The 25,422-nt window shown below is 35.5% G+C and overlaps 1 protein-coding gene and 1 long non-coding RNA gene across 3 annotated transcripts in view; both read left to right on the top strand.

Annotated features, from left to right (window-relative positions):
* Positions 1-351: 351 nt before the first annotated feature.
* The window catches only part of LOC139979550 (serine/threonine-protein phosphatase with EF-hands 2-like), a 63,083-nt gene continuing 38,012 nt past the window's right edge, over positions 352-25,422 (top strand). Inside the window, exons 1-3 of one of the 2 annotated variants that reach the window (XM_071990473.1) lie at positions 352-646; positions 7,545-7,712; positions 22,823-22,950. In XM_071990473.1, coding sequence (XP_071846574.1) covers positions 7,658-7,712; positions 22,823-22,950 — 183 coding nt within the window. In that variant the 5' untranslated portion in view covers positions 352-646; positions 7,545-7,657. The remainder of the gene's footprint in view (positions 647-7,544; positions 7,713-22,822; positions 22,951-25,422) is intronic. The other variant, XM_071990475.1, reaches the window with a different exon arrangement.
* Positions 8,473-16,401, top strand: LOC139980063 (uncharacterized). The gene is made up of 3 exons (XR_011797443.1): positions 8,473-9,066; positions 13,561-13,660; positions 15,251-16,401. It is a non-coding gene; the product is annotated as an uncharacterized lncRNA (long non-coding RNA).

Here is a 25,422-nt window from a genome sequence, read left to right as displayed (position 1 = left end):
GTTAAACTCGATCGGTCTCACTGCGCATAGCTTTCTTTGTTACCAATTTCTTTGTTACCAATTACGCCTTAACAGTCATCGTCCGTTCAGCATAATTTCCTAGGTTCATCCCCCCCCCCCTCCCCCATCCCCGAAGAAAATAAAGTAATACAGATAAAAGTAGGATCTATTTTCCCCGCTGCAATTAGAAGTTATTTCTGCGTCTCAGGCTGTCTAGCCACTACCTAGAAATAGAAATAATTAAATTCCCTTTATGCCATTACTACATAGCGCACCCTTTCACCATTCGCTCAGCTGGCAGCACAGAAATTGTTGTAGCTGCCAGGTGTTACTTCTGTAAAGGCTGTTCCATTCAGGTTACCTGGGAGATACTGTATACAGCCAGCTGTGAGTAATTTGGATTACAGCACGTCGGCCTACTGTACTGTCGTCTGCTTCGCTATCAGCAAAGACTATGGCCATCAGCAGACACTGTATGCATGCGCCATAACTAGCGTCGATGGATACCAGGCTCTACAGTGTTGTTGGTTGCTAGTGTGATCGCTATAGTTTCGGCTTTGATAACTTGGCTCAATCGATCTGAGAAAGGCTTCATCATTAAAGAACTTATTATTATTTAATATTACCTGGAATCAATGCTACAAAGGTAAATGAATACTTATTTGATGAGGAAAATATTTGATATCCTAACTTAGGAATCCAAGCTTAGGCCTAGGCCTAACTTATGCTACTAAGTTCTAGCTCAAGAGTGAAGGCTTACCATGTATTGTATTGTGAGGTAAAGTTAGGGCTAACTTATGACCGACTGCAAATAAGCCTAGCCTAACAACTTAGGTAGAGTGAAGCCTTGATTCATGCCTAAAGGTAATACACTATTTAGGCTACTGTAGAGTTTCGAACCAAAAATGTACATGGGCGAAACACAGCTGCAAATCAATGCCATTTTTTTTTTCTGTAGTTGGTTGTAAAACTTATATATTTTCGGTTTTTATTCTGAATTTCCTTTATTCTGTTATAATCAAAAATAAGTAGAATATTTCTAATGCTAAGTCATCAGTGTAAGACAAAGAGGGGGGGGGGCTGAATATTTAGTGGCGAAATTATTGCCCTTGTTAGCTGAAATATCACATGTCTAGATTCCTGTTGCGTCAGATCATGTATTTGTATCAAATTTCATACTCTGGCAGTATATTTATCTTTAATTTACAGCAAAGAGATTGTGAATGCACATGTGTCACAAATTTCTTTCTGAGAAAACTTTTAGCAACTCCTAATGTATAATTGTATGTCCAATCATCTTCAGGCCATCACTAATGTTAGTAGTACTGTATAACTCTACTGACGAAATCTAAAAATCAAGAATTGTTTGTGTTCTGGCAAAATTCTCATCCAAGTACAAAATGCATGGCACAGAATACACAACTAATGTATGAGGCTGAAGTTTTAATTAGGCAGTGTAATTTTCATAGTTTCAGTTTCTGATTTAAGTAGTTTGTTTCTGTCTTTCTTTCACTTCCTTTTTTCATCTTCACATTTAGAAAAAGGTTCAGTACAATAATGTACTATTCTTCAGAAGAAACTTTGAAATAATTGTGGTATATCTGGAAAAGTCCATTATCTACAGACATCTACTTGCTTGACAAACTGCAGTGCAGTTCTCAATATTCAAATATCTGCACTTGGGTTCTAGAGGGAGCATTTCTTTTGGCCCTTGCTGTTTCTTGCCTATAGATGTAAATTACCTTAATAGTGCAGTTTCAAGTTTTTTCTGCTTGTCTCTATAGATGCCAATGTCACAAGCATTTCATATCCAATAAGAATTTTTATAAATGAATAGTTAAAAGCTGTTAGATCTATGAAGGAAATGAAAGATTGGTTTGATTGTAATGAACTTTTGCCAGTAACACAAATTGAATCTTTCTTGGTAATTCTAAGCAACATCCCTATCATCAAAGCATTGCTATCCAGGTAATAGAAATTTTTAAGACTATCAAAAAAATGCTTATGCCTAAACCACTGACAAGAAAATATTGTGGAAACAAAGTGTCAATGATTTATATAACTCCCTACTCAAGTTTATTGGTGTTTGCTATCACATTAGGGACATTCTTTCAAGTGATAATACTGCTATCCAGGTTCACTATTCATATATTTGTTTGTGCGAATGAGGTCTATGCTGCAGGCAATACTGATACTGTAAAACTCCTCCAAACCTTGCAAAATTTATTGCTGAGCTTCTTAATACCATCAAGCCTAAATGGCATACAACAGACCAGCTTTATGTAATGTTTGTAATGAAAGAATGTTTTCTTAACTTGGATGTCCTTTGTATCTAAGATTTGCTTTTATTTTAGCCAAAGGAATGCATTGTTAAATATTATTTTCTTTTCCTGTGGTTGTTCTCAAATTGTGTATTGTGTGAAGATCTCATGTTTCTATGAGAGTAAATGACCAAATTAGCAAACAAGGGAAAATGATATTTCCTCTAGACAGAATCATATTTGATTTAATAGTTGTCTGGGGACAGTTAATCATCTCAAAAACCTGTATCAGTCATTACTGAATAGTGTTTAATGGATAAAATTTTCCTCTCCTTTAAATGTAAAACTGTTATATTCAACAAATGAAATACCCTGGTTCTGTGTTGGCCAAATAAATCTCCATTGTAGTCCACTGTTAAATTGTTAATTAACACATCTATAGATGCTTTTGTTACATGTACCATACTTATATTTTCAATAACAGTCAACAATATTTTCTTTTATTTAACTCATCGTAAATTTCAATAAGGTTGTGTAGTTGTAATTTGTATCCTCCTTGTGTCAAATATGCGAGCAGTCTTTAGGTTGTGCATATTTATATCTATCAGAGTGAGGAATTACTGTACACACAGTATATGTATGGTACATATGTCAGGGTACAGCCTATAGCATCACACTGTGATACTGTCACTTTGATATGTTTAATACCTCATTCTCTCTTCCAATGAACTATGTACTAATTAGACTGAAGGCTATATAAATTAATTAACCAGGTCTTGTTGGCCTCATTAAAATGTCTCATTTTGAATTTGTGCCCTACAGTAAGATAAATGACTCTTCACTCATGTCACAGCTAGTAAGTAGAATACTCACAGTATCGATATTAAGTTGACTTAATATACTATCATATATGATGGCCACTATTGTAGCCTTAAAGGAAGAATTTTGGTCTTGATATATCACAGTTCACGATGAAAAGAAGATTTTGAGTGCTAGCAATATCCCGCTTTCAATAGATTCAGTGATAAAGTTTGCTGAAATCTCAGGAATACTTTTTAAGGCTAAATTGATGATTGTGTTGGTTCCTCAGTATAGGCTCTAATTATTAGTATTTGTTAATTATTATAGTCATTCTAATGACTCAACTGAACATGCTGTAGATATTGAACTATAGAGTACCCTTGAATGACATTGTAGCACATTGGTCTTTTACAAATTTAAAGTGCAATGGAAATATGTGTTATTTGATGTCTTATATAGTAACTTGTTTTCATATTGAGTTTTATGTTGCATCCAATGAACTGACTGCATTGTCTGTGGTGTCAGACTGAGAAATCCAGCCACTTCCAACTGAATCAGCCTTAGATGTATAAAGGGTAACTTCTCAAAACTGAAACCTGGTGTAAAAGCAGTGTTTTAAACATGTACCATAAGAGTACAATGCATGTATCAAAACTAATTGGTGTTTGAAGTCATTCTTCAATAGGGAAGCAAAACCATAAAGCATAGGAACAGCATGTGAAAGATCTCATGGAAGGGAATAGCAGTTGCCATAATATTTTAAATCCTTCATGTGTGCTATATATTAATAAGTAGTATTCATGTACTAACAATTGGTTAACAAGATAGAAACTTTATTGTCCATTTCAGAAAACAGAAAACGGAAATTATTTCCCGTCGACAGTAAACATAAAACAGTAGTGAATACAAACACAATCATACAATAAACAAACTATAAGTGAACAGCTACGAAAATAAAACTAAAACTAAAAAGCAGAACCAGGACAGTAACAGAGGCAGCACAGAGGGCTGCCTCTGTTCAATTAGATGCTTCTTGAAGACAATTCTTTAAGTTACACTTTGAATTGACAAGTAATGATTCACGTAATAAATAATACCAATGAATGAAGTTTTCATCTTGGTATTGATCCTAATATTAGTTATTAACTTCTTTCAGTATTATTCTTCTTCACCAGTGCAATGTTGGCAAGTAGAATGAATAAGTAAAAAATAATTGCTTCATGCATATGGAGTGGAGTGTGTTTTATTGTCTTGAAAACTTTTGTGCTGTTGCAATGATCTGTGAGTGGAATGAATATAATAACAAAATATTGATTCATCCACAGATCTGTGGAATGGATATGTGTATCTGGGTGGAAATTAAATAGTACTTCACATCAGCGTCTTTCATCAGTATTGGAGAGAAAATTTTGTGATCCACAAATGTTTGGAATATTATATCTTTGCATTGTATGGTATGTACATGCCCTCCATGCAGGCTATGGATTGTTTGGATAAAACATTGTTTTCCTGTTTTGCCTTAATGTTCTTTTGCACCAAAGCCAAATGTTGCTTCTAAAAAGATGTTAGTAAAACCCTTTTAGTAGAAGCATTTTGATTTGTTGTGGTTACTGTAGATACCTTATTGGCAAGTGAGACAGGCAGAAGTGGGGGTGGGGGGCAGGGACAGAATATGGTAGAAAATTAAAGCTGCCAGCTATACATCAGTAAGTTATATCATCCAGTGCTGCTTTAATAGGGTGAAACCTAAAAAAGTGTGACCAGTTTGTAATCATATTCCTACTCGTGTTTGATATAGAAAGTAGTTTTGCAAATGAACACAACGTTAGAAGGAGAATGCAATGAATATACTTGTGCATATGATTTTCATGTACTCCTTATTAACATAATTTAGCAACTTGATGCTAGGATCACAACACAACCAGGGGAGGCAGAAAACATAGCTATATTCAAAACGGGAATAAACTTATAAGATACGACACACTGTATGCCTATATTGATACATAATTAGAGATCATAAATACGTATTATTTGAACTTTTCAATAAAATTGTCAGAAATGACAACCCAAGGCAATCATTTTACGTTAAACATATATCAAATCATATAACATCTCTAGCATCCCATTATGGCAAACACTGTCGGTACATTTCTTTTCCTGCAACTGAGATGTTCCTTACAAATTATCCATCTTTCAGACGAAATGAATTCAACCTATATATGGTATAACATATTTATTTTAACAATATAAATGCTGTATAACTTCTTAAAGTTATGAAAACAGGTTTAAAATTTTGTTTGCAGGGGCATTGATGAAATTCAAACAGAACAGCTATCTAAAATATACAAGGATTATTAATATTACAATAAAAGGTATAGTATTAGATAGAAGCTTGTTTGAATTACAAACTTGTTTCTATGTTGCAACCACATGAAGGTTTTATACATTGAAATACCACAAAATTAAGTCACGTTTGTTCTCCTATATAGTTTGCTGACCTTTGAAAAAGCTAAAAGCTTCACCTTATTCTAAATAAATTGAATAATTGAAGAAATGGATCATGAAATTGATCCTGTTTCTGGCTAGAAGGTCAGACAGTTACAGTTTTTGTAAGCTTTTGAGTCATTCTTAATTGAAGGCAGAGAGGATTTAACAGGATTTGATGGCATTGCTTTGAAGGACCACCTGCAAAAGCAGGTAGCTTCAGTGGCTTGAAAGAAAAACAGTAACTTGGTATTACTCAGATATTTTGAATTCTGTTGCTTCTCTAGTTGCTCCCTTTTCAATGTGAAGGTATTGAAGGATAGAAGGGATTGTCTTTATTATATTTCACAATTTCCTTAGTTACATTTCTACTTACATTATTTATGGGTTTGCCTACAGTGTTATTGTTCACTGTTATCCTTTTCTTTAGCCTGGTAGATGCTTTGGTAGATGCACGATACTGCACACAAGGACATCAGCAATTTCTAAGTATTGTTACATTTAAGGTGTATGATTTCAGTGAGTTACAATTAGTGGTTATCTTGCCGGAAATAGACAACTAGAAATTAAAATATGATATTGGTTAACATTTGTAAAATGTCTATGGATACAATGCTAATTATTCCAAGCAAAATGGAATAATGTTAGAACATCATTTCTCTTCCACTTGACCTCAGAGTATGCTAACTCCCCTTATATCCTCCTTGAGCACACAGTCAGACCCCATCTCCTCCCTCACAAATCCAGCATTCAACCCTCAGTTTTGCTACCCAACACCTATGTTGAGAGTAGAGCCATATCTAGAGATATGCGACTCTGGGTGAGAGGGCTCAGAAGCTTCCTCTATGGTTATAGAAACTATGCGAGGTGTCTTATAACATATACTGTAGGCCTTATCTTATGATGAGACTTTGCAATTGACTGGTTCAATTCATTTACTGGTCCTTTTGGAGGAATCTCAGATTGGGTAGTCTTCTACATTTTCCCTCTTGAACTTTTTTATTGTCATTATGAAGTACCATCTCTGAAAATAACGATGACTTGAAGATGCATATATGCCTTCCAGTTCAAGTGATTCCTGTCAGCAGTAATAGTAATTATGTAAAGGGTGAATACTTTGATGGAATTTGTTAGTATTGTAATTCATCGTTTTATCTATCCTATAGAAAGTGCATTGCCATGAACACAGGAACATACTTTCTAGGCATACATCCTTCTAATAACATTTCTAGACATTTTATAGCAAGGAAGTGGATAATTGGGTGTTTTAATTCAGTCAAAATACAGACAGTGCATTGCATTGCAGCACATATGATTAACACACATAGTTATGCCTGTTTATTCAATATAAAGTTCTTGTACAACAAGTACTGCCCATGGACTTGTGCTGCAATTTAAGATTTTAGTGTCATAATATTTAAGAGCACATATGTTTTAATGGCGCAATTTAGCATAATTATTTTATAATTTAGCATTACAGCAGATTGCAAGTCTGCAAGGTTGTTGCATACATGGTAAAAGGGAAAACATAAAACTGCAATAGCTTCTCAAATTACATTAACAATTTGATTTCATTTCTGGAAGAATTTTCCCTGATAGCTTTCAGACTACGTACGTTGTGTTCCAAACTACAGTATGATATAGAATATTCAGTGCTGTTTACGTAAAATTACAGAACAAGTGGTATTTTGAATTTTCTAACCTCATGTTTCTTGTTTTGACTTTTATCTAACATTTTGTATGGTATGATATTTGGGAGTCTAGAGACATTGGGGAGGGGGGGGGGGGACGAGCTGAGAGAATGGTGAAGGGAGAGGTTGAGAGAATAGTGGATGGGAGGTTGGGGAAATGGTGGAGGGGGTCTTAAACTCTTAAACAATAATCTGTGGAACATAGGATCAAAACACAATTATATGCAAATTTAAAGTCTTATGTCTTCTCTCGGAACTAACTTATTAAGAAATGTTATTAATCATATAATGTTCATACTCTTTACAGGCCTAACTGCTGAGGAGGAAAACTTTGGAGAGTATCATTCATTACAGTCATGATGGATTGATATCACTATTTCATAAATCTTCTAATGATCAGCTTATGATCTCTCTCTAAAGATGGGTTGTGCTGGCTCCACCCAAACTCGCCCTGAGATGGGCAAATCTGAACGAAGTAAGTAGCAGCTACTTGATTTAACTCATTTCTTGAATCTGTGTTATGGAAAACTTTGAAATGTTTTATAAGAAATTAATCTTCTTACAAGTTATAAACAATGGTATATACTTCTTGAAAACTGTAAAAAGCCTATTTGTCACTTGAGCATCTATTTGTAAGTTACCCTGTAGTGTAGGTATCGTAGCAAACAGTATTTTATAACTTCTGTCTCTACAGACTTTATACCCGAAGTCCTATATCAACATTCCTGATTTGGTCTCACTATAGTGCTCATTGTTAAAACTGTCATGTTTGCCATCAACAGTGCCACTGTTGAAAGTCCATTCTGATTTGTGCACATTCCACTATAAACCTAAATCATCTCATTAAATGACAATTTATAGCAATTTTTGTTGGTTTCCACACTTTATCAAAGAACACCTAGAGCAACTTGAGAAATGTGGACATCTAAAAACAAAACCAACTGGGAGCATTATAAGCATGCACATGGTCGTACTTTGACATATAGATGTCATGTACTTTGATATTTGGACTATGACTTGTCTAAACATTTTACTCTCAACAGGAACAATTTATTCATCACAATCCCTTATGAAAACTAGTCTGTAACTAATTCAAGCAACAGTTGCAGCCATGTATTCTGTGTATGTACTGTACATGTGTGGGTGATGCCTTGGTTTATAAACGGGGTAACTCAAAATGTATATATATATGGTGGATGAATGTCATACTTGGTATGACATGTGAGTGCATCTTTAAAGGCGATATCGCTCGTAGACTTTTTTTTGAGGGCGCTGGCATTATCGAGGTTTCAGCGAGGTTTAATGGGACCCCTATTAATCACGTGACCTCGGTGGCAAATTTAGATCAGTGAATAGCACAGGCAAGCGTATGCGCAACAAGCCCGTACCCATGCACACATAATGTTATAACACAGCATTTCAGTTTACTGTACTGTTTACCGCATAGGACTTTCGTCCTCGATAGTTTGTTGTTTGTGTGCCTTTTGAGTAAAGAATACTGTACGATTTTCGTCCAAATACATTCGATTAGAGTATTGTGACAATCATGGAAAAGGGATCAGGGCAAGGAGAATCGGGCGAAATAAAACGACCTTATCCTGGAACGAGCGTAGGCTAGGTTTAAGTGGAGGAAGGCCTTTGTTGCATGGACCAGACAAAAACAGCAGTGCAAAGGAACAACAGCGACGAAGAGATGCCACGAAGATCTATCTTCTACGTTCCTATGTAAGCTGGCAAATGGAGAAAGAACTCTACAAACATGTCCATGATTTGACTTCTGTGAGCAACGTATATTTCGCAGGACATTTGCTTCAGGATCACACAAAAAGGTAATGATTTGCTAAGCTAGGCTAAAACTGTATAGGGTACAGTAGTTGTCCTAGGTTACATGTATAGCCTATCAGTATTGCGAAGTACAGAATACTGCGAAGTTCGGACTCCCCTAAGAAATACACGATTTCACCATGATAACCTACAAGCAAAAGCCAATATCACTAAAAACTACGAAGCTACAGTTATTTCCTCTCCAAAATGACCTATGTGCAAGTATGTACGTATATATTTGTCAATAAAATGAAGATATAGGCTAGGAGTTTTGGGGTATTTTAAGGCTTAGGTGTTCGAACTTCGCAGTGTCTAGTATGCTATTGTATTTGTAACATACATGATTTGATATGCCTAGGCTATGTAACTAGGCCTATCATTCATTATTTTTCCAATGGGCCTAGCGTATGCTAACCTTACCATACTTATCCTAGCCCAAAATAGCAGTAAGTTGTATTACTGAGTCAGCATCATCACTGTTTGTGAATGCTTGTCATGAAGATACTGTATACAGTTAAAAATGAAAGTATCCTTTCTAAAGAAGACTGACTCATATTTATGCAATGGAAAGCTGGGCCTTCTCATCACCAAAAATTAAACTTTTTTTGCCTCAACAAATTGATGGAAATATATTTTCTAACCACTAGGCCTAGGTGATCTGTTCATCCCCACCCCCTCCAGGTTCTAAATTGTTATCAGCTGTCCTTGTTTGAAGAAGATATTCTTGTGAATGAGCATTTGAAAAAAAAGAAAGAAGTTTGAAGCCTCATCTTTGCCCAGTCATAATTAACTAGGCATATATAGAACTAAGGCCTACAGTATAGAAATAAGTATCTGAATTTAGTGTTCAAAGTAACTGCATCCCCTAATTTTGTAATATGCACCAGTGAGGAAGGCCTACTGTGCTGTACAAGTACAACCACATGGACCTGCAGTTTTTCCTATAAAAATAATGCATCTACATAAATACTCTAGAATCACTCCTAACTGATTCACATGTTTTCACACCGCTACATATGCAACTATACTTCTAAGGTCAGCCACAGCCAGCATATACGCAATCAAGTTTTAATGGTTCATTTGGGCAACGGGGTGTATATGTTATCTACTGACTCAATCATGTGTACATTTCTGCGTTTGGGATTTTTGAAGGTACCCAACTGCTATGCAAGAACTAAGGTAAATTAGCCTCACAAATTGAGGGAACATATTAGTACATATAGCTACACCTATATAAACCTTTATATTTCCATGCCTGGAGGTAAGAAAGTACCAGTTTTTTGTGTAGGCCTAATGCTATAATGTTGTGATAAGTTATCATATTTTTATATATGGGTCCATCCATGCCAAATCAACAGTGGCCTCCACGCCCACCCTCTCAGAATTGCCTGAAATTGATATGGTGTCTTGCAATATGTCTCAAAGGATGAAATTGGGCAAAAAAAAATTGGAAAACTTTTTGGTTGCTAGGATACCCCTTACCGAAATGCCAGATCTGGCTTTATATCTGGTTTAATCTGGCCAGATCAAGTTTTATCTGGCCATATAAAGCCAGATATAACTGGATATAGAGTCAATCCAGATATGCAGATCAAGTTTTATCTGGCCATATAAAGCCAGATATAACTGGATATAGAGTCAATCCAGATATGCAGATCAAGTTTTATCTGGCCATATAAAGCCAGATATAACTGGATATAGAGACAATCCAGATATGCAGATAAAGTTTTATCTGGCCATATAAAGCCAGATATAACTGGATATAGAGTCAATCCAGATATGCAGATCAAGTTTTATCTGGCCATATAAAGCCAGATATAACTGGATATAGAGTCAATCCAGATATGCAGATCAAGTTTTATCTGGCCATATAAAGCCAGATATAACTGGATATAGAGCCAATCCAGATATGCAGATCAAGTTTTATCTATAAAGCCAGATATAACTGGATATAGAGTCAATCCAGATATGCAGATAAAGTTTTATCTGGCCATATAAAGCCAGATATAACTGGATAAAGAGCCAATCCAGATATGCAGATCAAGTTTTATCTGGCCATATAAAGCCAGATATAACTGGATATAGAGCCAATCCAGATATGCAGATAAAGTTTTATCTGGCCATATAAAGCCAGATATGACTGGATATAGAGTCAATCCAGATATGCATATAAAGTTTTATCTGTCAATATAAAGTCAGGTATAATTGGATATACATCATGTTTATCCAGTTATACTTGACTTTATATTGACAGATAAAACTTTAAGACTGTATGCTCTTACATAGTGTATTTTCATAGAGATTTACATTGCACTATATTGTGGTACTGCACTTTGCATATATATTTCAATAGTAAATCACTTACAGTGTATACACTAAGTCATAGGGGGAATAACTATCTCTATCTGGGTTGCTAGGCAACCACAGGGTCTTAGCTTGAAACAGGATGACTCAGAGGTTGATTAAGTGTGAAGGCCACTTTTGAACAATGGACATATGTGTTTTGATACTTTGTAGGAGTGAGATAGGAAAGGGAGCTATGTGTACACTAGTGTCCACATGGTAGGAGTAAAGAGCAGAAGGAAGTTTAACAGAAAGGATTGGTACATTAAGAAAAGGTGATGGAGATTCATAAATAATATCCTATTGATGTCAGGACATTGGCAAAGGTTTCTATAGTGAACTGAACAGTCCGAAGTAAGGAAGAAGTTTTTGGAACGGATGGCAACAAGGAATAAATTTTGGGACTGAACTTCGATACTGATTGGAACATATATCGCCCTCCTGGAACTTATTTATTAGCACAAATATATTAAATAAAAGAATAGCACAACGCAATTTAGTATCAACATCTACAGGACCACAGAAGAATAAAGAACTCAACCTTCAAGTATTATTTTTGAACAGCGGTCATTTTATGACCATAGCAGTCGGATTAGGTAACAGCAAGGAGCTTGCACATTACATATTTCCACTTTGTTCCAATCCATGGATTGAACTCAACTGCAGTTGAGTTCTAGAACACAGCTGTGTTTATAGTTTGTGTGTGTCTTGCTCTCTGTATGGGTCTCCGTACCAGAACAGAGATAACTGATCACGCTGGAAAGTTACTATCAATGCTAGTCCAGTTTTGGCCACTTATTTCCTATTTGATTGACATTTTAGCCAGATATATTTTTTTATATTGGTCATATAAAAGTTTATCTGGATTTTCTTTTTATCAACCAGATAAAGTTTTATCTGGCCCAGATATGGATGCAATAACATTTAGCCAGATCAAATTTTATATTGGCCATATAAAAGTTTATCTGGATTTTCTTTATATCAACCAGATAAAGTTTTATCTGGCCCAGATATGGATGCAATAAAATTAAACCAGATCAAATTTTATATGGGCCATATAAAAGTTTATCTGGATTTTCTTTATATCAACCAGATAAAGTTTTATCTGGCCCAGATATGGATGCAATAACATTTAACCAGATCAAATTTTATATGGGCCATATAAAACTTTATCTGGATTTTCTTCATATCAACCAGATAAAATTTTATCTGGCCCAGATATGGATGCAATAAAATTTAACCAGATCAAATTTTATATGGGCCATATAAAACTTTATTTTATATCAAGTTATATCTGCCCAATTTTTTATCTGGCCAGATGTAAATCTCAGATCTGCAGCAGATCTGGCCCAGATTGAAATTCCAGATCTGGGCCAGATCTGGATTTTTATATCTGGCCCAGATCTGGGATTTCGGTAAGGGACGGCCCGCCTAGCAACCAAATCCAGATTGCATTTTAAGAGCCCTAAATGATCTGATGTTTAGTGTTCAAAAATTATGATCTATTAAATTTGGTGACCGTAACTATCTCTTGTGGGAGAGTAATCTAGCGTTAATGGTAGTCTGAAAACTAGCTATGCATGTAAACAGGAATTTTCACAATGGTGGGCTTATGTCATGGAGTAAGCTAGCATCTCAATTCTCACTCATGAAACCAACTGCTCACATAAACAGGAAGTTTACACAGTAGGTAAATAATGAGTGTACATCAAACTTTGATCAAAAGACTGGACATCTTTTAATGATATGAAACCAATCAGTTCACTTAGACAGGAAGTTTACATAGTAAATTGTACATTGACATGTGAGCTCAGGTTGTTGAGCAAGCAGTTGGGCAACACAAAATTATCCTCACGATTTTCTTGAAAGGTACCACGGTTTTAGGATATGTTGAAGAAGAGTATGGAAGAATATATCATCCTTATTTGGGTTTAAATCATTGTGGGTTAACAATATGTTATTATTGAAATCTGCCAAAGTGTTTGTTTGTTACTTTTCTCTTTCATATTTTTTCTTGGGTATGATAAAAACATGTTTGTTTGTAATGATTTGTTCATTACCAGATTCATTACGCATACAATTAAGCTTGGGGTGTACAGTAAAATTACTATTTCAGTTATATGATTTACGGACAATTTTTTTGTTTCATTGAACAGGTGCCAAATGCATCTTTCCAGAAGGATGCCGAAAGTCAAACAGAGGCATTCTCAGCAGCTGTCACCACAGAAAGCTCAGTTGACACTCAGAAAGGAGAAGGTAAATTTATATGTTTATCCTTGCATGAATAACAGACTGGAAGAGCAGTGCTAATCTTATATCTGATCTGATGTGATCAGAAAAATAATACAATTTCATTCTCATTAAATTCCTAAAGAAAAGAAAAAAATGGTAGCATATTGCTCATCCACTAAAAAGCGTACATGTGTATGAGAATTTATATTAAAGTCAGTGGGCCTGATATTATGAGGATCTTCTTTAGAGGCAAACTGACTAGTAACAGGTAATTCAAGAGACACAATAGAGCCTGGAACAGAGAGGACATGGTGAACACAAAGAAAGAAGTTAATGGTGTATTGAACAAAAGGAGTCAGGGAAAGCAGAGGTATTTAGATAAACTTTGGAGTACAAAGCGAGGATTAAGAAGGAGAGAGGGGGAATGAACTATGGCAGAATACAGAGATGGAGCAGGATTAAGTTAGCATAGGCATAGGAGCCTCATTTGATTTGTGGGGGGCTTAAACGACTTGCCCGAAAAATATAACCGAAATTTGCGCGTGCTCCGTGCGCGATCAACATGTTGTTGTGCATAGTTAGTACATCACATGCCAATAACATACAATCATTTTGCGTCTTACTGTATTAGCCTTCCATATTGGTTAAAATTATTGGGGAATCTGTAAAACAAAAATGATCATAACAATGTAAGTTTAAACATTGAAAAACACATTGCAAAATATTCTTCTTGCAGTAGGTGCCTGAAAAATTCTCAACTTATTGCTGAATTTTCACCAAAAAAAGTGAAAAACACATTGCAAATTATTCTTTTTTTTAAGTAGGTGCCCGAAAAATTCTCAGCATATTGCCGGAATTTTCACCGAAAAAAGTGGAAAACACATTGCAAATTATTCTTCTTTCAGTAGGTGCCCGAAAAATTTTCAGCATTTTGCACGAATTTTCACCAAAAAATGTGAAAAACACACTGAAAATTATCCTTTTTCAGTAGGTGCCCGAAAAATTCTCAGCATATTGCCTGAATTTTCACCAAAAAATGTGCAAAACACACTGCATATTATTCTTTTTTTAAGTAGGTGCCCGAAAAATTCTCAGCATATTGCCCGAATTTTCACCAAAAATTTTGGTTGGGGGGCTGCAGCCCCCCCACCCCCTACGCCTATGTAAGTTAGTCATGTCCTTCTTGTATATTGAGCCCATTCAGTTGAATGGTGCTAAGGCATTCCGTCCACTCTCTCTATCTCTGCTGTGGTGTACTATGTCTGAGATGGTTAGTCTACGAATTTAGTTACCTGTTGGGACATGTCTTACTTTAATGGTATGAGTGGGGAACTGAAAGTGTTCCCCTACTGGAGTCTCCATTTTCATTGTATTGACCTGTGACTAGAACTGCTTATTGAGGGTGGTCTTGGTTTCACCAACATACTTGTAACTTCAATATCTTCTACTTCAATGTCCTCTAAACTCAATGACACCATTTAAATTGAAATATCAGTTTCCAGTGCTGCAAAAGTGTGATAAGTTCTAAACAAAAGTATATTTTTAGTCACAGCCATAGTAGCTATAGCAGGATACTTGCAATCTAGTAACAAATGTTTTATGTAATCTTTACAGATACTTCTGATCCAGTTACTTCAACACCTCTCAAGAAGCCATCTGCCATGTTCTGTCCAATGTCACCAGTAGGATTAGATATGGAGCAGCATGGGAGAGAAACCTCAGACCATACAAATACACATTGCCACATTTACATGATCCTGAACAAAAGAGATCATACATATGGCAGGGGCAAGCACTTTTCCCAGACTTTTATTGACAGGTTGTGCGACATTCACGTTGGATTAGCAGCTATTGATACATCTGCATCACCAGATTGAGATAAATTGCTTTCGTCCATTTTGTTCGATAGTAGCTATGACTGTGAATCAGAAGCTTGGCCACCCTCTAAGTCAAGGTGGGCAAGGTTGGGGAAATTCAATCAAGGAGTAACAATCAGAGAATGGCCAGCTTTGTATTATTGTATATAGGCCTACACAAACAGCGGGTATAAATATCTGTATCTGTTTATTTATACTGGTGTTCATATCCGTTGCCAGGAGGCAGGAGGGGATATGATTTGAACGTGGGGTGGGGGTGGGGAAGGGGTCCCCTTTGAAGTGTTCAAACGATGCTACATTTTACATCTATCTTCTTGAATCACATGTATATTAAACACCCCTATAGACACGATCAATCAGTCCTGTCTCTCACCTCCTCTCATGCACTGGTGTAGTTATTTCCTGGCAACATAACAGTTAGGCATAGTAAGGGTCAGAGGTCATCACAACTTAAAGAGTTGTGTGAGTCCCTGTGGTCTCTTACATCCTTGTAGCAGTAGGGAGAAGAAGCCTAATAGATCAGAAACCATGATCATCTTCTGTTGTGTCTTATTTTCCAGCATCCTTGAAACATTATATCCTTCACCTTTGATTTCTTGATGTCATAAGCTGTATTTATGTGGTGCATTATTTAATTCCAGTATTGAGATTGTATATTCTTCTTGTGTATTTGACAGTATCCCAGTGATCTCCATTTTCTGCTCTTGGTTTTCTTTTCTCTGTATTTCATATCATATCTATCTCTACCCCTAACCTCCATCTCCACATTTTCTTTACTTTCTTCCTCCATCCCTTCATCTGTCTTTCACTCTTTCTTTTTTGACCTCTTTCCTTCCCTCTGTTTACCCTGTATGTTTTAGTTTGCCGACTCCCCCCCCTTACATCTTACCCCCCTAAAAAATGTTCACAAGGTTGACAAGTCTCCCAATGCTAGTCCCAAGCTATACACCTTTGTTGTGGTGACCGTTCACAATACTTGCGGATCAAATGGAATGCCCCACCCCCCACCCCTTACTTCCCAGTGTCATGAATTGGCAAATGGAAGATTATTCGGAGTTGTTCGTGATGGTTCAATGATCTTATAGTCAGGCATAGGCCTATATGGTTCTCTTTGTCCTTCATTGTAGTCGAAGTTTGAAATGAATTAATCGTACTAGGAACTTCCGGGCAATGTTTAATTTTCTGTGGCAAGAAAAAAAAGCTCCCCCCCCCAGTGTCCCTCCTGGTTGACTAGAGCCTGTACGCCTATATGGTCACACAATAGTATAGATAAGTATCAGCCATGCAGACAGCTTTTTTTTTCTTTTTCTTTTCTTTTTCTTTTTTAAATTCAATGCAATTTGAGTTATACTTTCGAGTTGTAATTCGAGTCAGTCGTGATGAGGTGCCCCATGGTGGGGCTGGGTAACCCACCCCCAACCCCGTTGCCGACTTTTTGGCATTTCTTTGGGAGCCGTTCGGAACAAGAGGCAGGATAATCAATACTGGAGTACAGTACGCTGGAAAGCAATAAACTGACGTGATTTAGAAAAAAAAGTTGTTTGCTTTGACTGCCGATGTTCAGCGAGTCACTTTTCAATGGAAATAACTTTTAATTTATTGTTCATGTACTTATTCCCTTTTTGCCAATCCTTTCTAAAGAGGATGGAGCCGCCCGTTATGGCAACGTATCTTCGTTCCCTTTTCCGTTCAAATTTCCTTACTTTTAATTCGGGTCAAAGGGGTGCAAGGACAGGGTTTACGTGCACCGGTTAGGAGGATGGGGTGCAGCTAGGGCAAGTGTTCTGTGATCGCCTAAAGGGCCCGTTGTCAGGAGTCCAAAAATAATTAAATATACATATTTATCTATATATGGTTTATGACAAAATCCTCCTGATATATAACTAAAATTTATGTATAAAATACAATGTAAGTTGTGACTGTGTCTATGTGTAATTAATACCTAAATTGGCTGAAATACCAATTGTTCACATATGACGGACTTGACCATACGTTTGATACCCAATGTAATCACTTTTGGCAATTTTTTCACTCATTCGCGTCTGTCCTTTTTGTGACACGAGTCAATGTATCAGACATAAACTTCACTATAAGTTTCTTGAGCTGTGAAAGAATGTCGGCTCGCAACTGAGGTTGCAATATTTCAAATACTTTACTCAGGTTAGTACAAGACTGGCGCATCTGTAAAGGTTTGGAATACACTGGTTTTTTAAAGTAAAATAGTACTGTACTTCTATAGGCTAAACTTCTGATATTCGATACAGCATAAAGCATGCAGAGCTTTCCAAATCAGTGATTCAAATACGAAACCAGGGCATCCGAACAGTTCGGACTTCGACTGTTCACCATGTGGGCCTAAAAGAGTAAAAGCAGGGAACCGCTAGAGTAGCAGCTCCCTGGTCAAACTATTACACATATACTGTACAGCTACTACAGCCCAATAGTTGTGAAAAGTTATGCACGTAAAACAAACCACAGTTTTGTATCACACAACACACACGGAAACGCGACGTAATAATTTACCGCATACTACTGACCAGGGAGTTTTTCCATAACAACTCCCTGTACTGACACTGCCACAGACAAGAAACTATGCAGGAATTTCGCCAAGGCCACCGTCCAAGTAACCGAACCCGTTTATTGCTTACTAGCCGTAAATACGGGATTGCTGAGAAATTACGAAACAACAGCGACGAACCGGTAGAGGGTAGTATTGATATTATTTTTGAATCGGTTGGTGTGAAGTCAATTTGAGGTCAATAGAGATCAACATGATGACTCTAAAAGGTAAAGCTTTGATTAAGTATCTGCATGGTATGTGGATCCAGGTTATTCGTAAAAAGAACCGTATTGTTCTCTTTGGAGGTTGATGGTCAGTTGAGGTCAATAGAGGTCCAAGTCTGAAAACTTTGTAAACATGAATACTTCAAAAGATGAACTTTATGCTCGGTGTGTGGATCCATCTACTTTGAGTACAAGAACCCTAATATTTGCATATTGAAGTAAAATGTCATTTGAGGTCAACATATATTGTCAAATTGTGATACTGTTGTAATCACAATAGCTCCAAAAGTAAAACATGAATGAAATTCACACTTGGTTTGTGGTCCACCTAATTAACTTTAAGATCTGTCTGTTGTGCACAGTGTACATTAAATGTTCTCATATATTGTCAAATCTGGCAAGTTATCATATTCCCTGTTGGCTATCTTGGACGTGGTGTTACAAAGACACTTCAGAGCCATTGTAGTTTATCTCAATTATTCAATAACAAGATATGTTTAGGTCAAAATTATTTGGTTCTCTGGGCTGTGAACTTGATGAAGCTCCAACTTAACAAGCTGTTATATTTCACTTCTGCTTCTTGTTTCTTTGGGAGATGGGGAGAAGGGAAGGAGGAGGGAGGAAGATGCTTTCAAGGCAAAGGTCACCGTCTTGGATTGCATAATCTTGAAATAGATGCGCTTTTCTTTTTATGATGACAGTTAAGTAGCTTACATGGATACAGGTTATGAATTGTTGCTTTTTACCCAAACGTATTACTCTCTGAATCTGTCTGTCAGTGCAGTACCACACTTCTACAGTTAAATTCATATATGCAGCAGCAAACATGGATTCTCTATTCCATCATGCTTTAATGGGAAGGAAACATGTCAATCTTCTCTCTGATGTGGGAATATGATTGATCATGCATGTATCAGTGTGTGTAAAGAATGACCCTATTTTCACCATTACTAATTCTGATGCAAGAGGGTAACAGTGTATTTTATGTTCGTTTAACATTAAAATATTATTAAGTAATACTGAGAGCCCTGGACATGCCTGCATGGTAATTACTATGTAATAGTCAGTAGGAAAGACAGTAGTCCTGTTTTACAACCAGATTTTTTTTTTTTGAAATCAAAACTTCATAGAACTAATACTTCATAGAACTAATTCATGCATTTTATCATGATTGTGACATTGTGTCATGTAAACAGCTTAGCATCTGTATAGACTTTACTACTGTATGGAAAGCTAGATAATATTTATTACAAAAGTGGGCATAAGTTTCTCTTTTTGACTCTTGAGAGAAGGTAGAGGTACAGTAGTTATATGGTTATTACATATAAGAAGGAAAAGTCCTCTAGTATAGTTTGTTTAAGGTGTTTATATATTTTCTCACATTGTAAAACTGATACATGGATATAATGGTAGCTTCAAGGTGATTGGAGCAGTACTGTAGCGTGAAATGAAATATGAAATTTTGATGCACAGAGGTGATGCGCATAGCTATACAGCATTCTCCCCTTGCTTAATGTTCCTTTTAGCTTGGATGTTTTTGAAGCTGTTGAATCCAAACTCCGGGCACAATATAGAATAATAATAATAAGACATTGGATTTATAAAGCGCCACATCAGAAACAAAGAATTCGCTGCTCTAGGCGCTTAACAAAACAAGTCAATTGCAATCATAAGAGCAGGTAAAGGAATGAGTCTTCAGGTTGAACCTGGTCAATGATCAGACTGACCGTCAAGTTTCATGTGAATCCAATAATAAATTGAATTAAATATCAACATTTTGAAGCATTCCAATTTACAGTAATTAATGATGTTAAAAGAGTCTGGATGACAAAATATTGAGGACAGGAATGGAATGAATGATAAAGGCCATAATTGCTCATTATTCTTTCATTCTTTGAAAAAAAGAACTGACACTGGGAGGATGTCTCAATCAATCTGATTGATTGCAATCCTATAATAATACATGTTGCCTTGGTAATTAAGTTGCCAACCTGAAACACACAAAAAAGATCTGCTTTAAGTTTAAATAGAACCAAATCTATGATCTCTGGAAAAGGAAAATGAGCCAAAAGAAAGAAGAAGAAGAAGAAGAAGAAAAAGAGGGAGAATAAAAAGTGAACATTAATGATTAAAGTTTACTGATCTGTTGTAAATTGTTTTAAATTTTAGTGAAGCAAAATTGACCTGACTCATTTGGAACTGTTCATTCATCATCATGTTAAATTAAATCTATACATCAGGTATATATAGACTATTGTATACATCAAATCGACCATAATTCCCTGTTGAATTAAGTACTGAAGGTTTACATTTATTCAGAGCACATAACTGATTGTTATTTTTCATGTGATGTCCCAAATTAACATTAAATCAAGATTAAATATGAAATTACTTATTTGTGTTTTTTTTCTCCAATTTCTCTCTCAAAGGATGAGATATGTTGTTTTTCAAGTTTTTCTCATCTTACAATTACTATGAAAAGTTGAAGACTGAAATATTTATGTTGAAGCACCACAGAGGATTTAAATTAACACGTAAAACATTTGATTCCTCAATAAAGTGAGCAAATTTTCTTGGAAAGATATGAATTAGTGTTCAGTCTATCCAAACCAGAAACAGCTACATAGAGTTGGGTTGATATGTTTATAAAAACTGTTTTAATCTCTGTGAATTCTACTGTCTTCTTGGTTTTTCAACAGCTTACAATTAAATTAATTCAAGTGTTTGTGTGATAAATGACTTACAATTTACAATTTAAAGAGACTGGTGAGTGGAAAGGTGTGGTTCCTTGCCAAAGTGTTAATGAAAATGTCAAAATAGGAAGGCTTTTCCTTAATTTTTCTTGTATAGCATGCTTCACTTTAATACAAATTTTAAACTGTTTATGAGTATTACAGTACAATATATTCTTTGCAACAATGCACAGTTTTTTTTTTTTTTTTTAATTCTTATTCTTATGTACTCAATACAAGAACTAAAAATATAAACCTGTTTAATAATTAATTTTCATATTTGAAATATATAAATTACATGCAGGTAGTTATTTCAACACTTTAATTCTACCTTCCAGATACCATGCATCTTGCATATATGGAGTTAAGTTATAATTCATGTTTTCAAAGAGTAGGCCAATAAATTCAAGAAATATAGTACTTGATACCTTCCATGAATTTTGAGTATTGATAAATCCAATTTCTAACTACTGTACATATTTTAATGATGCAGCTGGATCTTGAACAGTCCTCCCCCCTTAATATGTCGCTATAGTGGCTGTTGTTTTCTTCAATAACAGCAATTAAATATATTTATGCTGGCACTGCCAGGTTGTGTTAATATTGATTTAAAGACTCAACAAAGATATCTTGAGTATTTTGAAATTTGTAAGTTAGGAAATGTCTGCTATTATTTGTCTTCTAGATAGATACAATTATGTTTTAATTTATTTTTGTTTTTTGGATACAATTACAGTATAGTCTACTGCTGTAGGATGCCTGAGGCAGGCGAATAAATTTGTGGCTGAAATTGAATTCAAAGTGAAAGTCTGTTGATTGTTGTAATTAAAGCTGACATGATTACTGTACAAGTATTGAAACCTACGTCATAGAGATGCTCAAATGGCAAACAATTTCACAAAATAGGTAAGAATAATTTGACAGAGTTTAAAATATCATGGTTTAAGTTTTCATATAAAATCCTGAAGTCTTGTACAAAACATAGCATTGACATCACAGAGTAACTAAAGTGATTAAATTTGAATGTTTTTCCTCATTCATTACTACTCTGTCGATTTTCTTTGATAGGGGTAGCACTAACATATATAGTATTGCTACATTGATGAAATTTCTAACATTACTTTATACTGAGCAGGTAAAACATTCCTCTCTTAACTGTCTCTTCTTACATCAATATTTTTGCACTACGCCCCAATGACCCCTCTCAAGGTCTTTATCCCCTTCCAAATCTATCTTTCCAACACCTATGACACGTTTTCAAGCTGGCAATTTCATCCAACCGAATTTGCTTCCTTTTTCATCTGAGTGAGGGTTTTCTGAAGTCTGAAAATTATCTACCTCCTTCATCTCACTTACAAGGAGCAATACATATTAAAGAAACCTTGAAAATTTTGGTGTTTTTACATGTAGTTTAAGACCTTTTTGCCCTTTTAATTCGCATACTTCGACTTTAACTTGACCTTGATATATTTGGCATTTTGACAACCTCTATAACTGTTAGCATGGGTTGAACAAATTTAAATAAAATTTGGTTGTATGAAAAGATCATTGTGTAACATTTTTTACTTCTGAGAGTATTTACAGTACATAAGTCTTTCAAAATGCATGTTTTTTGGTCTGTATAGAAATATTTAGTTCTCTTAGATGATCAGAAAAAAACAACAATCAGACCGTGGATGAAGTGATTACTTGCCTGATGTGATTTCCTCAATATCTTTACTTGATTGTCTCTGCAAAGACTGACTCAAAACATACTTTTTCATGGTTCTTTTTGTTTGTTATAATTTCCATAGGTTTGAAGGCTGCGTTGTTGATTCAAAGGTGGTATCGACGTTATCAAGCCAGACTAGAGGCTCGAAGGAGATGTACTTGGAGTATTTTTCAAAGTATTGAATATGCTGGAGAACAAGATCAACTCAAGGTGAGATCAGATTGAATTGCTGGAAAGGGCTGAAAAAATTGAAGTGACGGATGTTGTTGTTGTGCCCTAATAACAGCAGTTACAGTGTATGAATTGTCTCATAGACCTACATCATACTTGTGACAATGTTATTAACCTAGATATTAAAGCTCTTTCAACTGACTAGCAATCCATATTTAACAATTGCCTGGAAAGTAGGTGAACCTACATTCATGTAAAATGAGTTTACGCTCCACAAAACTATAAAGCCTCAATCTGTTTTAACTTTATTATAACACACAGCCATCCCTTTGTTCCAGATGCTTTCTCTCAAAGAACCTTTGATCTTGTAGAAACAGTATCAAAGAATTTAGAACTTAAACATGAAAAACAAATATATACAAGGTGACATTTCACAGGCCTGACTTGGTAGAACATAACAGTTAACGCGTATATATATTGCAGCTTGTTTTGATATCATGAATATGTAACTCAATCCTCACTTGACTGTTTCCTCCCAACAATTACACACACACACTCTACCCTGTCTAGAGCATCCAGTAACCTTTTCAGCACCACTCCCCCCTTTGCCAAAACAACTGTCAGCAGTATTAGTACAGTCTACAGGGCTACTAATAATATGGTGACATCCCTATGTTCCGACGTCTCTATGTTCCGACGTCTCTATGTTCCGACAAATTGTTTGGACTCTAATTTTTTTTAACCCAAATTTTTTCCGACCCAATTTTTTTTGGAGACTCAACTTTTTGGTCCCCCATTTTTCGGACCAAATTTTTTTTCGGGGGACTTAATATTTTGGGCCCAAATTTTTTTTGGGGGGGACTCAATTTTTTTGGACCAACATTTTTTCTGACCTACCTTTTTGGGGGACATAATTTTTTGGACGCACCAAATTTTTTTCAGGAAAAAAAGGGCCCAAAGTTTGTTATGACCCAAATAGTGCTTGTGACTGAAAATTGCTTGTGACCCGAAATTTAATTGTTTGTACTCAAATTTTTTGGGACCAAAATCACTTTGGTCAAAAAAAATTTTGGTCCGAAAAAAGGTGGTCCGAAAACATGTTGGTGTCAAAAATTTTGGTCTAATAATAATACTTATATCTAATAAATATCTAATATTTAGAGTGAGAGAAAGATAATGACTACCCCAAGTTCCTGACCTGCTTGTTTTACAATCCCATTTTCTTCTAACTTTCAGGGTAAGTTTGGACGCTCATGCCTGAAATGTCATATCAAGTACCAAAAATGCAATTACTTCTCATGTTTGAGGGCGAACAGAACAAATTTTTTGAACATATTTCCTCGGTTTTAGGAACAGTTTTAGGCAATGCCCTAAACCGCCTTTGAAACCTTGAAAGGCTTCTTTGATGCTCTGCTCTCATTTCCTGTTCTGTTTTATTTTGCCAATATCTGCCTATGTGGTGTTTCATTAAATCCCCTTTTATTCTACAAAGAGTTTTTCTCCTTTTTATCAAACAGTGCCCACATATTGCATACTATGCAAGTTAAGGATTTAAATTGTGTTTAGTAAATCAATTTTGTATATAATTGAAGTGCAGCAGGATATAATTAAGTACCAGACAGAGAGAGAGATGGAGAGAGTAAAGGAGTGGCTTTATGGAGACATTTGTTGTATTGACTTCAGAATTGCCTGAATGTATAAAAAAGTGATACCATACTGTATATGTATATATATATATATATATATATATATATATATATATATATATATATATATATATATATATATATATATATATAAAGGAGAGAATAACAGGAAACCTTCCTACACATTCAGTGTTAATAACAGGTTGACTACATGTATTCTTGTTACATTACAGAGATAAGATGAATTAGTTTATATGCTATTAGTCACTCACTTCCTTGATGGAATGATAATACTTGTAAATATGTGATGAAAAATTGAGTGGAATTAAGGAACATAGTGACTGGCAGAACACAGTGACCAAAACAGCTTTTATGTAAGATATAATTATATAAGATATAGAGGGTATAGCAGCAGTAAATTTACATTGCATTATTAACCTCATAATCATAGTTGATGGCTTGGCTTAATTGTACGTTGCTACAATATCGTTACCATGGACTCATGTACTGCACCTGGATAGAGTTGGAACTATTCTATGGGTTAAACAATATGTAACAGTTATAAACTAAAATTTTAATTCTAGTTTCGTATGATCCTACTATTTTGGTAGAGATTAGAAAATACCATCATATAAGCACCCTCCACACAGCTCGACTCATCAAGACCTTACTCAATTCAACTCCTAGTTTTTGATAGTTGTGAAGACCCCACAGTCTTAAAAATGAACCCTGCACACCAAAGAACTGATGAAAGTACACAATGAATGCTTTCAGTTGACGAACGGTGCTCGTTTCAGTTGTATGCAAAATTACATTTCCGCGCTTGGAAACATTTGTTAAGACTGGACAGTTTTTTATGTGAATC

This window comes from Apostichopus japonicus, chromosome 14 (assembly GCF_037975245.1).
Source record: "Apostichopus japonicus isolate 1M-3 chromosome 14, ASM3797524v1, whole genome shotgun sequence".
NCBI classification, from domain to species: Eukaryota; Metazoa; Echinodermata; class Holothuroidea; order Aspidochirotida; family Stichopodidae; genus Apostichopus; species Apostichopus japonicus.
This window is presented reverse-complemented; position numbering and strand designations above follow the sequence as displayed.